The sequence below is a fragment of the Arvicanthis niloticus genome, chromosome 4, assembly GCF_011762505.2.
Source record: "Arvicanthis niloticus isolate mArvNil1 chromosome 4, mArvNil1.pat.X, whole genome shotgun sequence".
Classification (NCBI taxonomy): domain Eukaryota; kingdom Metazoa; phylum Chordata; class Mammalia; order Rodentia; family Muridae; genus Arvicanthis; species Arvicanthis niloticus.
The window spans coordinates 118,711,059-118,733,205 of NC_047661.1; the positions used below are offsets into that span (position 1 = coordinate 118,711,059).

At 39.4% G+C, this 22,147-nt stretch overlaps 1 protein-coding gene across 1 annotated transcript; it reads left to right on the forward strand.

Moving 5' to 3' along the window:
* The first annotated feature begins 401 nt into the window (after positions 1-401).
* LOC117707161 (guanylate-binding protein 2) lies at positions 402-21,771 on the forward strand. Its single transcript, XM_034500564.2, has 11 exons — positions 402-929; positions 7,395-7,606; positions 8,267-8,394; positions 9,224-9,333; positions 12,864-13,060; positions 13,402-13,644; positions 15,497-15,777; positions 16,857-17,069; positions 19,318-19,420; positions 19,697-19,890; positions 21,292-21,771. The coding sequence occupies exons 2-11, from the start codon at positions 7,417-7,419 to the stop codon at positions 21,400-21,402; spliced, it is 1,770 nt and encodes a 589-aa protein (XP_034356455.1). The 5' UTR covers positions 402-929; positions 7,395-7,416; the 3' UTR covers positions 21,403-21,771.
* Positions 21,772-22,147: the final 376 nt, after the last annotated feature.

A 22,147-nucleotide genomic window follows, 5' to 3' on the forward strand; every position in this document is an offset into this window, starting at 1 on the left:
TAGGAGAGAAGCAGAGAGAGAGATAGAAGAGGACAGAGAGAAAGAGAGAGAGAGAGAGAGAGAGAGAGAGAGAGAGAGAGAGAGAGAGAGACTTGACAGAAGACTGAGCAAAATTTCCTGACACAAATGTTAACAGAGATTATTCTACTTCAAAAGACAAATTAACAAAAAACCAGACAGCTGATTTCCCAGCATTTGTTTGTTTAAAGGAACTCAGATTCACTTTCACTTTCAGTGATTTTGCCCCTCCCTCTTTCCCTCCTTTCCTTTATCCATTCCTCCCTCTCTCCCTCTCTCCCTCTCTTGGTATCCCCCCCCCTTTCCTTCCTCCCTCATTGTTCCCTCTGATTCTAACCTTTTTCCTTACAATCTTTACTCTTTCACAGTAAAGAGAAATGGTTTTTAAATGATTCATGTTCACTTCTGAATTGCACAATCTCTTGCTAACTTTGTATAACAGAGTGGGACTGGAAACTTCACAAAACCAACACTAATGAACAAAAAAGGACAGAAACATAACAGAATGATTTTAAAACCAAACCCTCTTCAGTAAGCACATCACCTTGCATTTTTCAACACCCACAAGAACTGTGGCATAAAACTGTACCATTTATTAATCTCTGCTTGAGAAATCCCTGAGATCCTCCCCCGAGGAGCATAACCCTCCCTTCCTCCATGGTGGTTGAGTAATTCTTCCACCCCCACCCCAGTTAGAAGTTTTTTAGTTTCACTTTCATCCTCTTAAGCATTGCTCTATTAAAGAGCTGCCTCCTCACAAGTTCTCTGGGGAAATTCTGGAACTTCCTGGGATACTACAGGAGCCATGTCACAGCTCCAGTGAGAGAGGACAGAGCACTCTGCAGCCAGACCCTGAAGCACTGCTGTCAGGCATTGAAAGGCTGCTTCTTCTCTAAAGGATTTCACCTCAGGTAAGACAGAGGCAGGGGTGGAAAAGTGTTTGCCAGACCGCTGCTGGTTTACTCTAACAAGAGGAGGCTGAAACAGAGACAGATTTGAGCAGGGGCAGAGCTGGTTGAGAGAGGCAGCCTTTACCCTAAATGTCCCTGTCCCTACTATGGCAAATTAATTAAACTCTGGTAAAGAAGAGTTCACACTGAGGGCATAAGTGTTTTAAGGTTCATACTGCTTTCTCAGTATGATTTTAGATAAACTTTACTGTCTAATGAAACTCAGACAAAATCATTGAACTTGTTGCCAGTGTCTACCTAAGTAAGTTAGGCTGCTTGGAATTTGTAAACAGAGACAATTTTCCCGTTGATAATCTAGGGAGCTATAAAATCTTTGTGTATACTAATACATATATATATATATATATATATATATATATATATATATATATGTGTGTGTGTGTGTGTGTGTGTGTGTGTGTGTGTGTGTGTGTATACATATATATTTTCAATATACATTCAAATATATATATTTAATATATATAATTCATTCCTTGAGAACATCATAATGTCATGCGTTTTGATTGTATATATTCCTATTCTTTCCTCCATCTTCTCCTACCCAGCCCCACTCTATCTTCTCCCCAGTTTCATTTCCTTATTGAGTCAAGTTACTGCAGCTCATTCAGGCGTGGAACTAAGGCCACCTAGTGGAGTTTGGGTAACTTGCCAGGAGCCATATCATTCAAGAAAACTCACCCTGGGTTCTCACCCAGCCATTAACTGCCAAAATCACCTCAGTTATGCATGGGGCTTCCCGAGCCTCTCACTGATCTATGGTGGAATTTTGACTGCTGGATTCTATGCAGCTTTTCTTTTTTCTTTTGTTTTGTTTTCAAGATAGTGTTTCTCTCTGTAGCCTTGGCTGTCCTGGAACTCACTGTGTAGACCAGGCTGTCCTCAAACTCACTGTGTAGACCAGGCTGTCCTCAAACTCAGAGATCCATGTGCCTGTGCTTCCCAAGTGTTGGGTTGAAGGTGTGTGCCACCAACCACTCAGCTTTGTGTGGGTTTTCAATAGGCAGCCACAGGTACTGTGACTTCCTGAGTTCAATGATCATATCATGTTCCAGAAAATACTGTTTCACCTTAAAGGGATGAATATATTATATGTGATATTTTCAATATAAATGCCACTGTGCACTGAAAGGAACCAAAGCTTTGGGAGGAATTCTCAACTCTCGGGCAACATAGGAAAAGTATGAGTTGCGTCTGGAAGACTATGTGGTCACAGAAAGTACCACAGCACTGGGTATGTCCTGGAAGTCTGCCAGCCAAGCACAGGATCCTGCTGAAGGAGCATCAGGGAACACAGGGACCAAGCCAGGCAATAAAATAAGGAATGGTCACAAAGTACTAAGGCACACGGAATGAAATAAGTACTTAGCAGTCTACACTAATGCAATTGAATGAAGGAAGAAAGGAAGGAATAAATGCAAGTAGGAGCAATACTCCTACTTGCTGTTGATCCCCCCATTAATATATATGTGGCATGAAAAGTGTAGACAGTCATCTTTAAGCAAATGCTACAGTGGTTAATTTGTAAGCTTGAATTGTTAGTAAATGCTGAAGGTAGTGATGCAACTACATGAAGTACGGTGAAGTTGTATGTGCTGAGTGTCTTTCTGAAGGCAGCTGTATATATAGATAGATGTAGGTATAGAGATAGATAGAGAGATACATAGAGAGAGCTCATTAGACATGTGTCTGTACATCTATGTATACATATGTATATGTAGTAGGATATTTATTCTGCTACATTGTATTTGCAGTGGAGCTCAGTAATTAGAGTAAAAAAGGAGGTGGAGCTGGGAGAGAAAAAGAAGAAGAAGTGGGGAGGATTAGAGGAAAGGGTGGGGAGAAATAGAGGAAGGGGAGGGGAAGAAGGAGGTTGTCAGCCATGGAGAACCACAGATGGGTTGAAAGCTGTCCTGGTTAGCAACTTCTATTAAAGGTTAGCTATTGGGTAACAAGTCTAATTGTGTGGGCATCTTGTTGATTGAGCATTTCTAAATATATAAATTCTTTAGATAATCATTAAGCTTTTTAAAAATTGGATATTATATTTACATTTCAGATTTTATTTTTTATCCCATTTCCCCTACCACCTAGGAACCTCCTATCCCATCCCCCTCCTCATGCTTCTATGAGGATGTGCCCCTACCTACCTAACCCCTACCCCCTCCCCACTTTTGAATTCCCCCCACTAGGTGTTCAGCCTTCATGGGACCAAGGATCTCCTCTCCCACCTATGCCCTACAAGGCCATCCTCACCTACATATACATATGGAGTCATGTGTCCCTCCTTTTGTGCTCCCAGGCTGGTGGTTTAGACCCTGGGGAGCTCTGGTTGGTTAGTATTGTTGTTCTCCTCATGGGGCCACAAACCCTTTCAGCTCCTTCAGTCTTCTCTCTAACTTCTCCATTGGGAACTCCTTGATCAGATCAGTAGTTAGCTGTGAGCATCTGCCTCTGAATGTGTCAGACTCTGGCAGACTTCTAAGGAGACAGCTCTATCAGGCTCTTGACAGCATGCACTTTCTTTTTTTTAAGTGCATAACAAACAAATTTATTGTAGAATTGGTAACAAAAACATGCTAAAATCCATGTGCTACTTTATAGGAAGACAGGAGGACCAACCTAGTAACAGCTTTGATCTCAATACATCTAGTTTCTTTGTATATGCCACAGTTTACCTCAAAAGTTGAAAACTATAAGTGATTTTCTGTTGGTAGATTTATGTATAATTCTAGTAACAGATTAATTCTCTAAAGTCAAGTCAATCTTACAAGAGTTGAAAATGGAGTAATATTTTGACTTCTAGAAACACATTAAATCATAAATATTCATGATAATTTTTTTCAAGTTTTACAATATCTAACTATCTTTAGTGGTTTTTTGTTTGTTTGATTAGTTAGTTGTTTTTGTTTTGTTTTGTGTGTTTTTTGTTTTGTTTTATTTTTGTTGTTGTTGGTTTTTTTGGTAGACAATGTTTCTGTGTAGCTCTGGCTGTCCTGGAACTTCTGTAGTCCAGTCTGGCCTCAAACTCACAGAGATCTGCCTGCCTCTGCCTCCCAAGTGCTGGGATTAAAGGCGTGTGCAACCACAGCTAGGCATGGTATCTTTAGATTTCAATTTCAAACAATAATTTTTAGGCGAGTAAGATGGCTCAGGGGTAAAGGCACTCCCTTGCTGGCAAGACTGAAGACCTGAGTTCAATCTACAGAGCCCAAAGAGTGTGAAGGACAGAACCTACTCCAGAAAGTTGGTCTGCAGTCTACAAACTCTATGACATACACCCACGTGTGCACACACACAAAATCAAAACAAAAAAAGTCAGACATCCAAAAAAATCAATCAATCAATCAATCAATAAAATCATTTTATTTGCAATAGCAAGTAATGAAAAGAATAAATAATTTGGACAGTGGACTGGCATACATTCATTTCTTAAGGAGACCAATGAATAAAGCAACTAAACTAAGAAACTGCACACAGAGGCAAGCAAACTTCTGTGAGTTCTGGGCCAGCCAGGGCTACATAGTTGAGACACTATGGGTATAACTCAGTGCTAGTGTTTGCCTAGCATGTAGGAAGCCCTTGATCTAATTCCTAGTATGACCAAGACAAAAACAAAACAAAACAACCCTCTGCACAGAAGCAGAATGGACAATGAAAACATTCATCATTAGTTACTTACAGAGAGTTAAACTACTTTAGTTTTTAATGCTTACCTTAGCTCTCAGCATGCACTTTCTGCCATTGATGTCAGTGTCTACTTCTGGTGACTGCACATGAGATGGAGACCCAGGTGGGATAGTCTCCAGACAGCCCCTCCTTTAGTTTCTGTCTCACACTTTGTCTCCACATATGCTTTCTTGAGTATTTTGTTACTCCTTCTAAGTAGGACTGATGCATCCACACTTGGTCTTCCTTCTACATGAGCTTCATGTGGTCTGTGAGTTGAATCTTGGCTATTTCAATCTTTTAAGCTGATATTCACTTATCAGTGAGTAAATACCATGTGTGTTCTTTTGTGATTGGGTTACCTCACTCAGGATGATATTTTCTAGTTCCATCCATTTACCTAAGAATTTGTCAAATTCATTATTTTTAATAGCTGAGTAATACTTCATTGTGTAAATGCACTACATTTTTTGTATCCATTCCTCTGTTGAAGGACATCTGGGTTCTTTCCAGCTTCTGGCTATTATAAATAAGGCTGATATGAACATAGTGGAGTATATGCCCTTGTTATATGTTGGAGCACCTTCTGGGTATATGCCCAGGAGTGGTATAGCTGGATCCTCAGGTAATGCTATGTCCAATTTTCTGAGGAACTGCCATACTGATTTCCAGAGTGGTTGTACCAGCTTGCAATCCCACCAAAAATGGAGGAGTGTTCCTCTTTCTCCACATCCTTGCCAGCATCTACTATCACCTGAGTTTTTTATCTTATCCATTCTGACTGATGTCAGGTGGTATCTCAGGGTTGTTTTGATTTGCATTTCCCTGATGACTAAGGATGCTGTGCATTTCTTAAGGTGCTTCTCGGCCATTCGAGTTTCCTCAGTTGAGAATTCTTTGTTTAGCTCTGTACCCCATTTTTAATAGAGTTATTTGGTTGTCTGGATCATAATTTCTTGAATTCTTTGTATATATTAGATATTAGCCATCTATTGTATTTACAGAGACATGTGGGAAGATCAATCAAATAGAATTGAAGATCCAGAAATGAACCCACACACCTATGATCACTTGATCTTTGACAAAGGAGCTAAAACCATCCAGTGGGAAAAGGACAGCATTTTCAACAAATGGTGCTAGCTCAACTGGAGGTCAGCATGTACAAGGATTCAAATCAATCCATTCTTATCTCCTTGTACAGAGCTCCAGTCCAAGTGAATAAAGGACCTTTACATAAAACCAGATACACTGAAACTAATAGAAGAGAAGGTGGGGAAGACCCTTGAATACCTAAGCACAGGGCAAAAGTTCATGTACAGAACACCAATGGCTTATGCTCTAAGATCAAGAATTGATAAATGGGACCTCATAAAATTGCAAAGCTTCTGTAAGGCAAAGAACATTGTCAATAAGACACAATGGCAATCAATAGATTGGGAAAAGATCATTACCAATCATTAAGCTTTAAAAGTCTCCTTTCTACCGGGTACTGTGATCATCGCAGATACTGTCTGGGGTTCAGCCAAGCTTTGTGGATGCAGCATGGGGGAGTCATCCCCAAAGCTGGCATCTTATGGGTGCCAGGGCCTGTGCATCTAGTCAGAGCCAAGGAGCAGCAGGAACATGGTAGCTGCCCAGGAACAAGCTCTACAGGGTACAGTTTTCTAAATATCACCCCTACATGCATACATCTATGCCTACACACACACACACAGAGAGAGAGAGAGAGAGAGAGAGAGAGAGAGAGAGAGAGAGAGAGAGAGAAAGAAGAAGAAGAAGAAGAAGAAGAAGAAGAAGAAGAAGAAGAAGAAGAAGAAGAAGAAGAAGAAGAAGAAGAAGAAGAAGAAGAAGTAGTAGTAGTAGTAATAGTACAGTAGTATTTGGTCATTTATTAGTTCTAATCATTTCTGAGGAACCTCCTCTGTACTACCCTCTACTGTGGCCACAGCAGTTTACATTCCCACAGACAATGCATAAGACTCTCTTTCCCACACCCTTGGAAACACTTGCCATCTGTTTTCTTTATGCAGAATATTCCCAGTGGGGTGAGATGGAACCTCAATGCATTTTTCACTTGCATTTCCCTGGTGGTTAAACCCTAGACATTTTTTCTAAGTATTTGCTGTTCAAGTGGTAAATTTGATTACAAAACAGTAGATAGTTCTTGGCAGGTAGCCCCTTAATCAAGAGACCATGTTTAAAAGAGTACTATCAGAGCAAGTCATGTCCACATCATTCCTGCTCTGATGTTATCAGTAACGATTGCATAATATCAGTTCTGGAACCTTCTTGCCATGTATATACCAGTAGAAATTCAAGATAACATTAAATAAAAAACTAAAAAAATTATCTAATTGAAGGATACTCTACAAAACAACTGCTATATACTCCTCTAAGATGTAAGGGAATGGAGGATAAAGGAAGATCAAGGATCTACTGAAGAAGAGAAGAAGCTGAAGAGACGTGAGGATAAAGCAGGGATCCTGGATTAGATTAGGTAGCAGAGAAGGAGCCTTAGTAAAAACTTGACTTAAGAAACAGAAGAGGTGTAAGGTATACAGCCTCATTAGGGGTGTTGTGAAAATGCTGCAAACCCAGTCAGCCACTACAGTCGGGGTATTTAGGTTACCAGAGTGGACAAAGCTGAGTAAATAGTATTTACAGCACTTTGAACTCAGTACACAACTTTTCTGGTCATCTATGAACTTCAAATTGTGGTTCATTTTATCTTCTTCTCAGAGACGAAAAGAACACTCTGGACATGGCCTCAGAGATCCACATGTTGAAACCCATGTGCCTCATTGAGAACACTAAGGCGAGGCTAGTGATCAACCAGGAGGCTCTGAGCATCCTGTCTGCCATCAACCAGCCTGTGGTGGTGGTGGCGATTGTGGGCCTCTATCGCACTGGCAAATCCTACCTGATGAACAAGCTTGCTGGGAAGAGATCAGGTGAGTGCCACCAAGAATGCTGTGCTGGGTTCCTTCCGTTCACTCAGGTAACCAGCATCCTAAAAGCAAATGTGAGGAAAGAGTGTCAGAGATATGGAGGACTAGGAAAGGATACCATCTGTCCACCAGTGGAATTTCTCACTGTTGAGCCATCTTCACCCACTGGGTTTTTAAACAGTACCTTTGCTTTCCAACTGAAAGTTATTGCAGGTGTGTTTTAGAGAAAGAACAAATACATTCATTGAGGAAGTTAACTTCGTTTTTTAAAAATTTTATTTTAGAGACTGGGTCTCTCTGTAGTCCTGGCTGTCTTGGAACTTGCTCTGTTGACCAAGCTGGCCTTGAACTCGGAGATATTCCTGCCTCTGCCTCCCAAATGCTGGGATTAAAGGTGTGCACCACCACTTGGCTAACTTCCTTAGTGATTAATTATAAAACATTGACTAGACTGTCCACATAGGAGGAGCAAGTATCTTGCTCTAAGAAATGAATTCATTGATCAACATTAGATATTACAAATTTGCTATTTCTAGGCTAGTAGGTCAATCAATATTTGAAGTCATTCTACTCTATCAAATGTAACTATGCTAACTTTTAACTCAATATCAGGAAGCACCTTCATTACTCCCCTTCCCATCTCATGCTCATTCTGCCTTGCAGGCTTCTCCCTGGGCTCCACTGTGCAGTCTCACACCAAGGGCATCTGGATGTGGTGTGTGCCTCACCCCAAAAAGGCAGGGCAAACCCTAGTTCTGCTTGACACTGAGGGCCTTGAAGATGTTGAGAAGGTAAAAAAAAATCTTTCAATTCTACTTATAGCTTGTCAATAATTAACCTTGCACTATTCACCCAACTCCTGGATTTATGCTTCTGAAAAATCTGATGAATATGTTATTCTTCAAGTTTGTCTAAGAGCCAAAAATTGTGGATCGATCTTTAGACTATCAGCTCATGATATTTTAGTAATTTTTTCTGTCTAATCAAAATAGAATATTTTGGTTGAGACTCTAATGATGAACCTGAACTTAAACTGTATGTGGTAGAAATATGACTGACTGTTCAATGTGGGACCATGATGAAAGTACAATGTTTTGAATTCTCAAAGAATTCATAAAATGTATTTTAAAAATGGTCATTTTTAAAATATATTATAAAAATGGTTCCACAAAGGAACGTAAGAGGACCACAGTGCAAGATCTTCAACAACATCAGTGTTTGTGGAGGAAGATGAGTTACTACTCTGCCCAGTCTGAGACAAATAAAAGTCTTATTGAAAGGCCTTACTATCACGAGTACTCAAATGGCCTTTAGCATACACAACATGTTCTGTGAGTGAAATCCAGCATGCAAGTTTAGATTTTAGTAACTGACCAACATTATGACTTTTAAGTGTGAATGTGCTTCATGCTCTCACATACATGGATGTATACTGTCATATTTGAATTATACAATATGAGTTGAAGATTCATATAATCATTGTACAGCTAGAAAATTATTATGTAGTGTGAATGACTTGCGTTTATGTCATAGCTCTTGGGGTACAGACAAAGGCCTTCTTTGCCTACCTGAGTTGATGGACAGTCTCTTAGTCACTCTTCTTCACTCACTGACCTGTAGGGTGACAACCAGAACGACTGCTGGATCTTTGCCTTGGCAGTCCTCCTCAGCAGCACCTTCATCTACAACAGCATAGGAACCATCAATCAGCAGGCCATGGACCAACTGCAGTATCCTTTTGGTCTTGTCTAACATAGTCCTAAACCTAGAAAGAATAGCTTCGATATTACGTCAGGTATATGGATGGGTAGGCAAGAACCATAGTATTAAGTCTCTCATTAACAAATCCCCTGATGTACTCATCATGTGAGTTTGCCTCACTTTCCAGAACAATCTCAAACTTCTTAAATCATACATTGCCATAGACAGAGTGGTACACTGCTGAGAGAATCCCTGTCTGCATCAATATTAGTCCAAATATTGTCCAAATACTCAACATGATTCAGAACCCATTTTCTCAATAATCAGTATTATCATTATCTCTAAATGTTAGTAATATCCCGACTGCCCTCTGGATACTATAGGTAATATTTATCTTGCAATTCATCAAGGGATCTGAGCTGGTGATTGCTCTTTAGCCTGCACTTCCAGTATCAGTCATCAATGGTTCTCCAATCTACAGCTCTGTAATTTTTTTATTCTTTGCCATTGGACACATGACATCCTTTGAATCCAGTGCCCTCAAACCACACTATCTCCTTTTACCAAACCCCTAGTCCACACCACCTTCATGCTGAAGATTTTACTCCTTGCTGTGTGGAGACTGGTAAACAATAGACACTGACTTTCACTATTCTCTCTTGGTTCTTCCTCCTGGTATCGATCCTTCTTTTTCCTTCCCAGTTACCAACCCTAAGTTACTATCAATGCCACCAGCAAGTCCATGAACTTAACCTCAGGTATCATGCTGCATTCTTTTTTGTGTATCCTTATGCTCAACCAGAAGTCAGATTATCTGATTCCCTCAGCAACATTTCAAGTATCAATTCTTTTCTCTTCAGAACCATTGGTTCTTGATCTAGCATTTCATCATTTCCTAATATTCCACCTCCCTCTCTGGCTAACTGGTCTGTTTCCTTGGAGGACTCTGAATGTCATAGTTCATCACTTCCTGCACTTTTCTTCATTCATTCCTCTTAGTCCCTAGGCAGTATTACTCTGTCTGATGGGTTTCTGAGCAGCTATATTTCAGTCACCATCAAATTTTTGTTTAAAACCATGACAGCATTCATTTTTTCATCTTTATGTAGATCTTTAAGAGATAATTTCATCTCAAAATTAAAAAAAAAAACATTCTCCAACCTTTCCCATTATAGCACATTCTCACATGTTCCACAAATTTGCCATGCTCAAAACCTCATCTTGATAGGTTTCATCTTCACATCCTAGAAAGTATTCACTCACAGATGTTTAAAGCTCTTATCAACACACCTATTTCCCTAGACCAGTCTCACTATCTTGCCTACATTGTCTCTAGTTCTAATACTCTTTCCTGACAGTCTCAACTGCCAGTTGGAATTCTAACAGTGTGCCCTTATGAAATACTGCCATATCTACCTCCTCTACTTTCAAAATATACCACTGGCTTCCTACTTAGTAGAAAACAAACTTGAAACTTCTTACTTTAGCCTTCAAACTTATATGTCCTGCCACTTATTTCCATAATGTGTATGCTCTATGCAGTGGAGTTCATACACATGTTAGATACACTCATATTGTTCTATCACAGGAGTTCTGACTACTATCTGAAATGTTACCAAAATAAAAGTTTCAGATGTTTCATTTCATTAGTATTAAGTGTGTTGTTAAGGCCTAGGTAACTGTTACCTAGATTGTCTACCATTATAAGGAAACTTTCTCATTAGTTTCTGCTGTTACTAAAAAACTTTCGAATGCCAAGATTAATTATAAATTCTGTTATGTTCTGTGCCCTTAGAAACCAATTATGATAAAAGTTGGTCGAACTGTTTTGTATATTTACCCACATTAAGCCTGCACCTGAACCAACCGCCCAATAGTACTTCCTGCACCTATGTATAACCTATTATGGTATTTGCCTTTATAAGCTGCCCTGGGTTTGGACTCCAAAATAAGAGAGACACCTGCACCAATATAAGAAACTATTTGGAATAAGACTTACAATTTGAATCAGGGTCTATTAAAGTATAAGCTCCCAAGACCTCCCTGAGACATGACATCCTACTTGGCAGAAAGAGACCTGTACGTGGGTAACACATCCTGATTGGCAAGTTAAGAAATAAATGTTAGACAAGTACCATCCTGGTAGACAAATTAAGACATGAATATTAGACAGGGCATGTCCCCTGGCACAGTTAATATCACAACCAATGGGAGAAGGATAAGTATGCAGCAATGACATGTTCCTAAAGAAATTCCCCTTTCCTTAAATCTTGGTTGGTAAAACAGCTTGACAGAGAGGTTTGTAAATTTTTGGCTTAAAATCCTGTAGAATCTGAACTCAATGTCATGGTTCAGTTCCTGGCCAACCAGTCCTGGGGTGTGTGCTCCATAAACTATTACTGTCTGACTGAGATTGGTGTTCATGTGGTTTGTGAGGCAATTCCTAGACCCCAACATCTCTCTCTCTCTCTCTCTCTCTCTCTCTCTCTCTCTCTCTCTCTCTCTCTCTGTGTGTGTGTGTGTGTGTGTGTGTGTGTGTGTTTGTGTTGGTGCATATGAGCTACTTGCTTAGACCAGAGGATCATATTTCCTGAAACTTTAATTTCACCAAGTTGTAGGCTACTGGACATGCATATTGGGAAGTGAACTCAGGTCCTCTGCAAGAACACTAACTGCTCCTAACCACTGACCCTTCACTCCAGACTCTCCACTGGGGCTTTCATGGATGGTTCCTCTAATTCTTTTACATTTCTGCTACCAAGTACCACAGAAAGCCCATGAAGATCTCTCAGTAATTAGACTTATTCTCTAGCCTTTGAGCTGAGGCAATGTGCTACACCAAAATGGTAGTAAATATCTGAGATTTTTGAAATAATTTACTTACTGTTTTTGTTTCTGTCTCCAACTGTTACACCATAAACTCTATGTTGGTAGATTCTTTCATTAATTTTATAATTTATTCCCTGAAATTGCATGATTTACAGTAGAGGCTCAGTAGATGTTGCTGAATGGCTGAATTCTGTGAATGAATAAGCTAATGTCTTGATTTCTGTTTCTTTGATGAAAATTATGGCCCAAAACAATTTGGAGATGAAAGGGTATGTTTGATTTATATGTTACAGTCTATCATCAAAGAAACCAATGTAGAAAGCAGGATGCAGAGGCTGGAGCAAAGATCTCGAGAGATTGGTTCTTGCTTCATGTGCTTGCTAGGCTACTTTTCTTATACAGCCTGGGACTACTTGCATAGGGTTGACACCACCCACTGTGTGCTGGGCCTTTCTGCATCAATTAGTAATTTAGAAAATGTCCCCACAGACATATGCACAGTCCTTGCCTATAGAGGTAACTTCTCATCGAGGAGTTAATCAGTTGAGGTAATTACTCTTCCCAAATGTTTCTAGTTCTGTGAAATTGATAAAAACTGACCAACACAGCTAAACAAAATAAAAAAAACAAAAAAAACAAGAAAACCACATTAATTTGGGGAGGCACTGGTAGAATATTTATCATAAAATGATAAACTTCTTTCTGTACTTTTCTTAACTGAGCATGCCAGCTATGTGACAGAGCTGACTGATCTTATCAAGTCAAAGTCCTCACCTGATCAGAGTGGGATAGACGACTCTGCTAACTTTGTGGGCTTCTTTCCAACCTTTGTGTGGGCTCTGAGAGATTTCTCCCTGGAGCTGGAAGTTAATGGAAAACTGGTCACTGCTGATGAATACCTGGAGCATTCGTTGACCCTGAAAAAAGGTACCTGGACATTTTAGAATGGTCAGAAACAAATGGAAAACAATTTCATAAATGTCATTTCTGCCCAGTTGGCAAAGGTCTGTAGTTTGTAGCTGTGTTGTCGTAACTATTATAGAAAATGAAAAAACAACTTAGCGGAATCACTTGGACTCCTTTTGAAAGTTCACAAGCTACATCTTAGAGAAAGGGTGTTTTCTCCCATTCCTTTATGTTTTTCTATCACTCATTTTTCATTATATATTCTCCAGCTTATGTAGGATTTGTGAAACTTGTGGAACTAGAAAGTTTCATATTTAGAAATAATTCTTTGGAAGTTTACTACATTTAATTCTAACTGGCAGGAGCTGATAAGAACACTAAAAGATTTAATGAGCCTCGACTGTGCATCAGGAAGTTCTTTCCAAAGAGGAAGTGCTTCATCTTTGACAGGCCTGCTCAGAGGAAGCAACTCTGCAAACTGGAGACTCTGCCAGAGGAGCAGCTGTATAGTGAATTTGTAGAACAAGTTGCAGAATTCACCTCTTACATCTTCAACTACTCTGCTGTCAAGACTCTGTCTGGTGGCATCATAGTCAATGGGCCACGTAAGTCATTCTTTTACTCCTGACCTTGACTTTCCTTCTTCTAACTGTAGAGGATACTCAGGGAACTACCTTCTTTTTTGTTTGGTTGGTTTTTTTGGTTTTTTGGATATTTTATTTACATTTCAGATGCCATCCCCTTTCCCCATTCCCCCCCTTAGAAAACCCCCTATTCCATGCCCCCTTTTCCTTTTTGCATTTATACACGTTTTGAAAATGTTAATCAAAGGCTTTATAAGTTTGGTAATGCTCAATCAGAGGTGTAACCCACTACCCAACCTAGATATATCAACTATCTTTGACTGGTGGAGACACATGAACATCTGCCTCCCTGTCTCCCCCCTCTTTCTCTCTCTTTCTCTCTCTCATCACCTATCTTCTTCTCTCCTTACTCCTTCTCTTCCTCTCAGTACTCTTCCCACCTTAGCAGGGAGCTACTTTCAACCAGACCAAACATCATTAGTTGATGTCACTGAAAGTGTACCATGCAAACATCACATGATGGAATTTACTGGGGAACTAAAGCCATTTCTCACCATCTCATGTCTGTAATAGCAAAAGAGAAAATAACTAGAACCTAACTCAACCCTAAAACCCTTTTTCTCTCACTCATTGTTTCCATGTATATAAAGGATTAATAAAAGTCAAGAGAAATATCATATTTATGGAGTTTGTCACTCTGGGATGCTACTTTCCTGTACAAACAAAATATTTAATAATGACTTTAAAGAGTCAATTATTGAGTATAATGAGGAGTAAACAGATGCGATTTCCATCATCTTTCCAACACAACACATCCAAAAGTCACTTAAAAAAGAAACAAACAAAAAAAGAAACCCCCAAATTCACAGTGATAAATAACAATTCACATAATTAATAAAACATAAGGAGCTCTTATTTGGGAGTCAGGGGTCTAGGCCAGTGGGACTTCAGTACTTGGGGGCAGAGTATTCTCTTCTATTAAGCTGATGGGTAAGAGAAAGATGAAAATGGGTAGACGTCACCTAGAAGTACAGAAGGTAAGAGCTGATATACTAACATAGAAGAAGAAGACACAGTGGAGTACAACTTTCCAACTTCAAGAAAGTAAGAGTCAATTGACTGAAAGAAGAAAGTAGATGACAGAGGGTGTCCCATTGAAGAAGTGTGGAAGGATGATGTCCTGAAAGAACAGGGACATGATTTCAGGACATCATCATTGGTTCTAAGCTCTATAAAGGTTTGGCAGGCAGGAAATCTGAGGGGGACAAGGTAAAACTTTCTAGTCTACATGCATAGCTTCCTTGAGTGCTCTGCATACAACATGCTGTGGTACTCCAAACCTGGAGTGTGCTGTTTTTAATTTATCAACAAAGCTCTGAGAAAACCTAGATGATTTCCTCATCAATGTACAGCTTTGTGGGAGAGCTTCTGGGTTGATCCATTATATGTGCCAGAGATAGGACTTGAAGTAATCATCATTTTAAAAAACTACAACAATAAAGTCAGCAAACATGGCAAAGCTTTCACTTTGGCTTTTTTTTTTTAATTGATTAAAAATGAAAGGACAAATGAATTTGAGGAAAGAAAAGAAATGGGGAGAGAGGAAGGAGAGGGAGTAAAGGAACCCGGATTTAACATCGTAGCTCTCCTTCCCCAGTACTAGAAGCCACTGAATCCAACATCTGTCTTTCAAACAAATGAAGGCATTCCAAAAACCAAGCAACCAAACAAGCAAAGGATTTAATATCCTCTGGACTTTATGGTTAATAAGCTATTATATTGCTACTTTTTCCTAGAGAATTCTAAAAACTGTATGTAGAGTGATCTCTCTACCAACTGACAGCCATTTTTTTTTTAACTTTGTCTTGTGTAGGTCTAAAGAGCCTGGTGCAGACCTATGTCAGTGCCATCAGCAGTGGGACTCTCCCCTGCATGGAGAATGCAGTCCTGACTTTGGCCCAAATAGAGAACTCAGCAGCAGTACAAAAGGCCATCACCTACTATGAGGAACAGATGAATCAGAAGGTCCAGATGCCCACAGAAACCCTCCAGGAACTGCTGGACCTGCACAGGCCTATTGAGAGTGAGGCCATTCATGTCTTCCTGAAGAATTCTTTCAAGGATGTAGACCAAAAGTTCCAGACAGAACTAGGGGTAGGTGTAGTACCCAAAATCATAAGACAATGAAAACATGGACACTTTGGGGGATGAGTGGTTTTTTTAGTCAACAAGTGACACTCGATGATGCATTTTTACAAATATTTACAGTGATTATTGAAAGATTTGATTCTTCTGGGAGCCATGTTTTTAGCCATTGAGGGAATTGCACAAGTGCACTTACAAAGGATCATTTATCTGTTTTTTCATAATATGTTATTTTGTTCTTCAAGATTTTGTCATATTCAACTTAGGGTAGTTTTTAATTCTTAAAAAAAACATCATTATTGTGTTTCCTGCTAGTAATGATAAACCAATCATAAGATGTTTTGCTGTTTGACCAGTGGCAATGCTTTTCAGATTACCAAAGCAGGAGTTTACAAAGGACATGTGGTTTCATTCAGAGGTTCTGAAAAACATAATAGTCAATGTGAACAGGAAACTTACTGCTCTCTAATCTACAGGAGATTAAAGAGCTGCCATTTCGGTATGTGCTTCATGTCATTTGGAGAGACTGCTCTTCTGCTATGCTTTTCAAACACTAGCATGCACTTTACATCATCTTCAGTATTTTCTTGGCTATATGACGAGGAAATACAAAGGAATATCCCCATATTAAAGAGTATTACTTAGCCCATTACCCTTTCCTGGGTATTTCTGTAGAGCTTCACACAGTCTGACAAGAGACCTCCAAGACTGGTGTTGTTTCTTCATCCTAATAGACAAGAAAACTTTAGTTCACTAATCACAAGGTCACGAAGCCCAAAATTGGAGAGTTCAGGAAGTCTACACAGGCCTGTCTAGCTCTAAAAGTTAGTTCAATTAAAGACTCAACTAGAGAAAGGCTTCCCTCCTGAGAAGCAACACCTGTGCTTTGGAAATGTTTCTGAAGCAGGAAAACAGGGATAAAGGCCCTTAGGAAATCAAATTTGAAGTTTCAGTTTCTATAGCCAGCACCCTACTCAGGGAAATTCTCATAATGAGATGAAGAGCCTGGCCCCACTTAGACACTCTCCAGTAGTCTGATGTGTTATCTCTCTTCTCTCAACCATCCTTGTGATTTTGTCCTTACACAGAACCTGCTGGTAGCCAAGCGAGATGCCTTTGTTAAGAAGAACATGGACGTGTCGTCAGCTCGGTGCTCAGATTTGCTGGAGGATATTTTTGGACCTCTGGAAGAAGAAGTAAAACAAGGGACATTTTCTAAACCAGGAGGTTACTACCACTTCCTTCAGAAGAAACAGGAGTTAGAGAAAAAGTATAACCAGGCTCCTGGGAAGGGGCTCCAGGTAAATCGAGAAGTTGGTACCATTTTGAGGGCTTGGTGAGGAATCTCTTCCAAATGCCAATGAGAATGAGAAAAATGCAATGGTGTTGATGGAGAGTGGACTTGTCTTACATTCATCTAGGCAGACAGCCAACTGTGAGACAGATACCACATTTCTTCTTGGAAACACAACTAGACCTCTGAGAAATGTTTGTAGAATTCATTCACTCACTCAACCATTTGGTCATCTAATTGTCTGAAATGATTTATTTGACCTTGTGAATCAAGACCTTCTTGGGTTGTAAGAGACAAGATGATTAAAAGTAATGATGGTGGTAATAGCAGTTAGGACTTAGATTGCTCTCATTGTGTTTCAGAAACTCTGTCTCTTAATTCTCACATCACCCCACAAACTATGCATTATTATTAGTGTGTATATAAATTGAAACAGAAAATGAGGCATAGTAAGCACAAGTCTCATTGCCAATGAGCATACATGCCAATGAGTACAATTCCAGACAGCATCATCTACATTCATCAGGTCTAAACTATTGTACATGGGTAATAGAATTTAACATTGGGTGTGACTTTGTATTATCTACAAATAACAATATTTTAAATGACTGGGTATTTCTTCTTTTACTTCTAGTCAATAAGTCAGGTAGGAAGAACACAGTGCCTCTGTGATGGATCTACCACCTACTTGTTCCCAGGTTTCTTCCTCTCCTCTCCACCAGAACATTAATTCAGTAACTCCATCTCCAGGCTGAATCCATGCTCTAAGATAGCTGCAAGAAAGTCAGGCTCTACTTCAATTTTATACCCCAAAACAAAAAGGAGGAACAAAAGGACATAAGAATGGTGCACGAACTTTTTTTACGATTTTGAAGATGCACCATGACTTTTCTGATGAACAATTTCCATATGATTTTTATATGAATTTTCATATGAATTTAATCCAATGAATATTCCAGATTTTTAAGAGATACTATAATTTACTGTTTTGATAGTCTATATGGAAAAAATTTAGCAAATTGTTCAAATGTGTTAAAAAAAAGACCAGTGGCTATATAGGGGATGAAAATTTCAAACAACAAAAATAGTCCATAAAAGTAATTGAATGCATATTTCAGATGTAGCAAGAGACCTGATATTCTGGGAGGTAATGGATAAAGTAGAGATTAGGAAGATATAAAGAAGATCACAATCCACACAAGGAGCATCCTGGAGGACAATGAAAAATGCCTGATGCCCTTTTGGATGAACTATAAAGTCATCTTTGAGCATTTGAGCAATAGAAGCTTTCTCAAAGTGACATGGCAAAGTTGTAGATAGTCCAAGATAAATAGTCTGGAGCAGTAGTTTAAACAGAGGCTAGTCTAGGCATGTGAGATTTGGATGCAACAGATGATAAGCAAAAGGCTGATGTTACATTTTTGAAGCAAAAACTGACACAATCAGCTCAGAGTTACATGAGATATGTGAAGCAGATAAGAAAAGAGATCAAAGACACAAACTAGTTCAATACAGTTTATGAGATACTAAAAGATGGGGCTGTGAAAGGATCAGATTTGAGGGTGTGGAAGTCTCTAAGTCAGTTTTAGGTCCATTAAACTTAGGAAGCTATTTGGATTGCTACATAGCAGTTCAATTAATGATTGAAATCAATTAACATCAATGATAGTTAACTGTAGCAGAACATTTCACCCTCTACATTTTACAATAAGGCTCAGTAATTTGGGAGGAGCTAAGGTGGGAGGAGCAAAGAGTGGAAGGAGGAGAAGGAAGAGGAGGAGCTAGGAGGAGGAATGAGAGAGGTAGCAGCCATGGAGAACCATGCATGGGTCCAGAAAAGTCCTGGGTGATGATTTATATCTTAAGGTTATGTATTAGTTAACAACTCTAGCTGTGTGGGCATCTTGTTAATTGAGTATTTCCAAATATATAAACATTGGGTAATCTTTAAGCATAAGAGTCTTCATTCTACTGTGGGTTTAGCCAACCTTTGTGGAGTCAGTGTGGTACACTGACAGAGCCGTCTCCCATGCTGGCATCTGGTGGGTGCCAGGACTGGTGCTTCTGGCTAACCTGAGTGGTGGTCAGAACCAAGCAGTGGAGAAAGCACACTGTTGCTCTTGGTGTCAGGCCTTGTCTAGTCGGGAACATGGTAGCCCCATAAAAACAAGCCAAGATGGGTGCCGCTGTTTTAAATTTTACTGCTACAGTTAACAAATACATTGGCTTGTCTCCAACTTATTTTATACAACTAGGCAGAAGCAATGCTGAAAAAGTACTTTGAGTCCAAGGAAGATGTTGTTGAAACACTTCTAAAGACGGATCAGTCACTCACGGAGGCAGCAAAGGAGGTCGAAGGTGAGAGCTGCTCAAGACACTCCAGATGGTGGAAGCTCCTGACACATTTAGCAGTATTGATCCATATGGAATTATCAATTGTGGCGAAATATTTCAAGCATAATTTGTGGTGTTCTTTTATTAACTGGCATACACAGTTATCTGTTATTCATTGGTTATTCCATTCAGAAGTTGCCACATGAAATTTTGTCCAAGTTAAGAGAATTTTTAAAGGAGCTAAAAATCAAAAGAAACTCATAAAATTTAATCTTCATATTCTTTGCTTCTCCTCCTCAGCGGAACGTATAAAGGCTGAAGCTGCTGAAGCTGCAAACAGAGAGCTAGAAGAAAAGCAGAAGAAGTTTGAGCTGATGATGCAGGAGAAGGAACAGAGTTACCAGGAGCATGTGAAACAGCTGACAGAGAAGATGAAGGAGGAACAACAAAGGTTAAGAGCAGAACAGGACAAAATAATAGCTCTTAAACTTCAGGTAATCCACCATATCATCCCAGTACATTCCTGTGTCCCAATCAAAAATTCTCAGTAGTGAAGAGCATTTATCTGTCTTACAGAGGACCCATGTCTTGTTCTCAGCATCCACACAGTGGTTTACAACAGTCTGTAACTCTATTTCCAGGAAATTGGACCTCCTCCTCTGGCCTCTGCAGGCACTGCATATATGTCGTAAATTTACATACATTACAAGCAAAACACTCATCACTTAAAATAACATAAATAAATCTTTAAGTCAACTGTGAAAATCAAAATGCAAGTTGATCAGCAGGCTGAGGCAGGAGCATGACTAGTTCACAGTCAGCCTGGGTTAGGAAGTAAGACCTTTGCAATGAAGACTCCTGCAGTACAGTAAATGGTTCAGAAACTGATACATTTTCGTCCTGTCACTGCATAAGTCCAGCCCTGTCTAGTGAGTAGGAGCTGTTTATGGCTGAAACTCTTTATTATAAACTCTCCATAGACAGTGGCTAGGAATTGCTTAAGCATCTTCTACTTATATCCATTTCATAATTCTAGACTGTTATCTGTGTGTGTGTATGCCATATGGGGACATTGTAATTTCATGAGATGTAAGCTAATTAACACAATATGCAGCTTATTTTCTCTACTGAATGGAACCCAAAGGGAATTCATTTCTGCTACACCTGGGATGACCTTGTCTCTGGAAGCATCCCTAGCCATCTATCTACTCAAGCTCATGGGTTAAGTACGACATTTGCAGTATTCTGCATTCCTCTACATGTGAGCTGAATCTCCAGGATGGTCCAGAATATCCTGTGAGAACTGCAGATCCCAGTTGCTTTGATGTATTTCTGTCACCTGTTTCTGTCACTAACATATTGGGCATGTACTAAATTTCTTGCTTGAACACATGCCCTGATTCAGATAGTGACCTTCCATTGTGTTTGAGCTCATTTTATCACTTTCTTCCATGTGTTTGAGAGTCTGCACAGCTCAGAGATGAGGCAAGAAAGAACAGGCAAGCTGGTGTTGATTTGATAGAAAACTGTGTTTTACATGAGTCAAAAGGTGTAAGAACAGGACATGATGGTTGTTGGCTATTGGTGTTTTATCAATGTTAGACTAAATTTCTACAGGTGGAGAGAGCAAAGGAAAACATTCATAAGCTTTTGTAGGAGACAAGAGAGAGACAGAGACAGAGAGATATATAGACAGCAGAGAGAGAGAAAAGAAGGAGGAGGAGGAAGAAGAGGAGGAGGAGGGCAATGTTGAAAGTGGAAAAAGCTTTAAGAAATACACCAAAATTCTCAAGGATTTAGTGGACTGAAGGACAGTCTGTGAGACTAATGGAGAGTTTGTGAGACACTGGGGATCATAGAACATGATCAGAATTCAGCTTCTATTTCTGTTTTAGGAACAGGAAAAACTTCTCAGGGACGGATTTGAGAATGAGAGCAAGAAACTTCATCAAGAGATTGATTATATGAAGAAAAGGCAATCGTCTGGGAAATGTACCATACTCTGAAGGTCTGAGGCCCAAACCTCTCTGCCAAGCTTTCTTCATCACAGAATTTGTTGACTGAGCACCTCTGGCTTTGAAACAACTGTTATGGAACTCGATTCACCTCAGTTCAAAATCAATCACATGCAACTCCAGTTTGGGGTCACTGTCTGACCACTGGGCAATGCCAGAGGAAGTTCTGTGTACAGAATGCATGTATGAGTGGAGGCTCAGGCATCTGTGTTTTATAGGTCCTCTTGCCAGCTACATCTTTCTCCTGTATAATCTTAAGGTTTTTTTTCTGTCCTACAGTAAACTTCTGCAATCACCGAGTAAGCAAAATTTAACTGACTTGTAAAATGAATTTGGTTTCATTTCTCTGAGGCTATTTTACTACAATGATTCAAAACCAAAACCCTATCTCCCCACTGTGACATTTTGTCTTGAAACTTCTCAGGACAGATGTCTTGCAAGACCATGAGTTAATAAAAATGAATATCCCACTGTAATGTTTCTAAATATGTATTATTATTTGTGGTTCATTTTGGAAATAAAAGAATATTATAACAAACTAAAACGTTATTAATTTTTATATCATTAGGTAGTATCCAGGGTGCCTATCTCCAGGATGTTAAAGTGCCTACTCTGTATTTCATAAGAATAATGCCACCAACCAATGATAATGTTGAAGTCTTGGGTCTTATCACAAAAACACAGAAACAAAATGGTTTTTGTATGTGCATTTTTGGCTGGTGCTCATATCAAACCC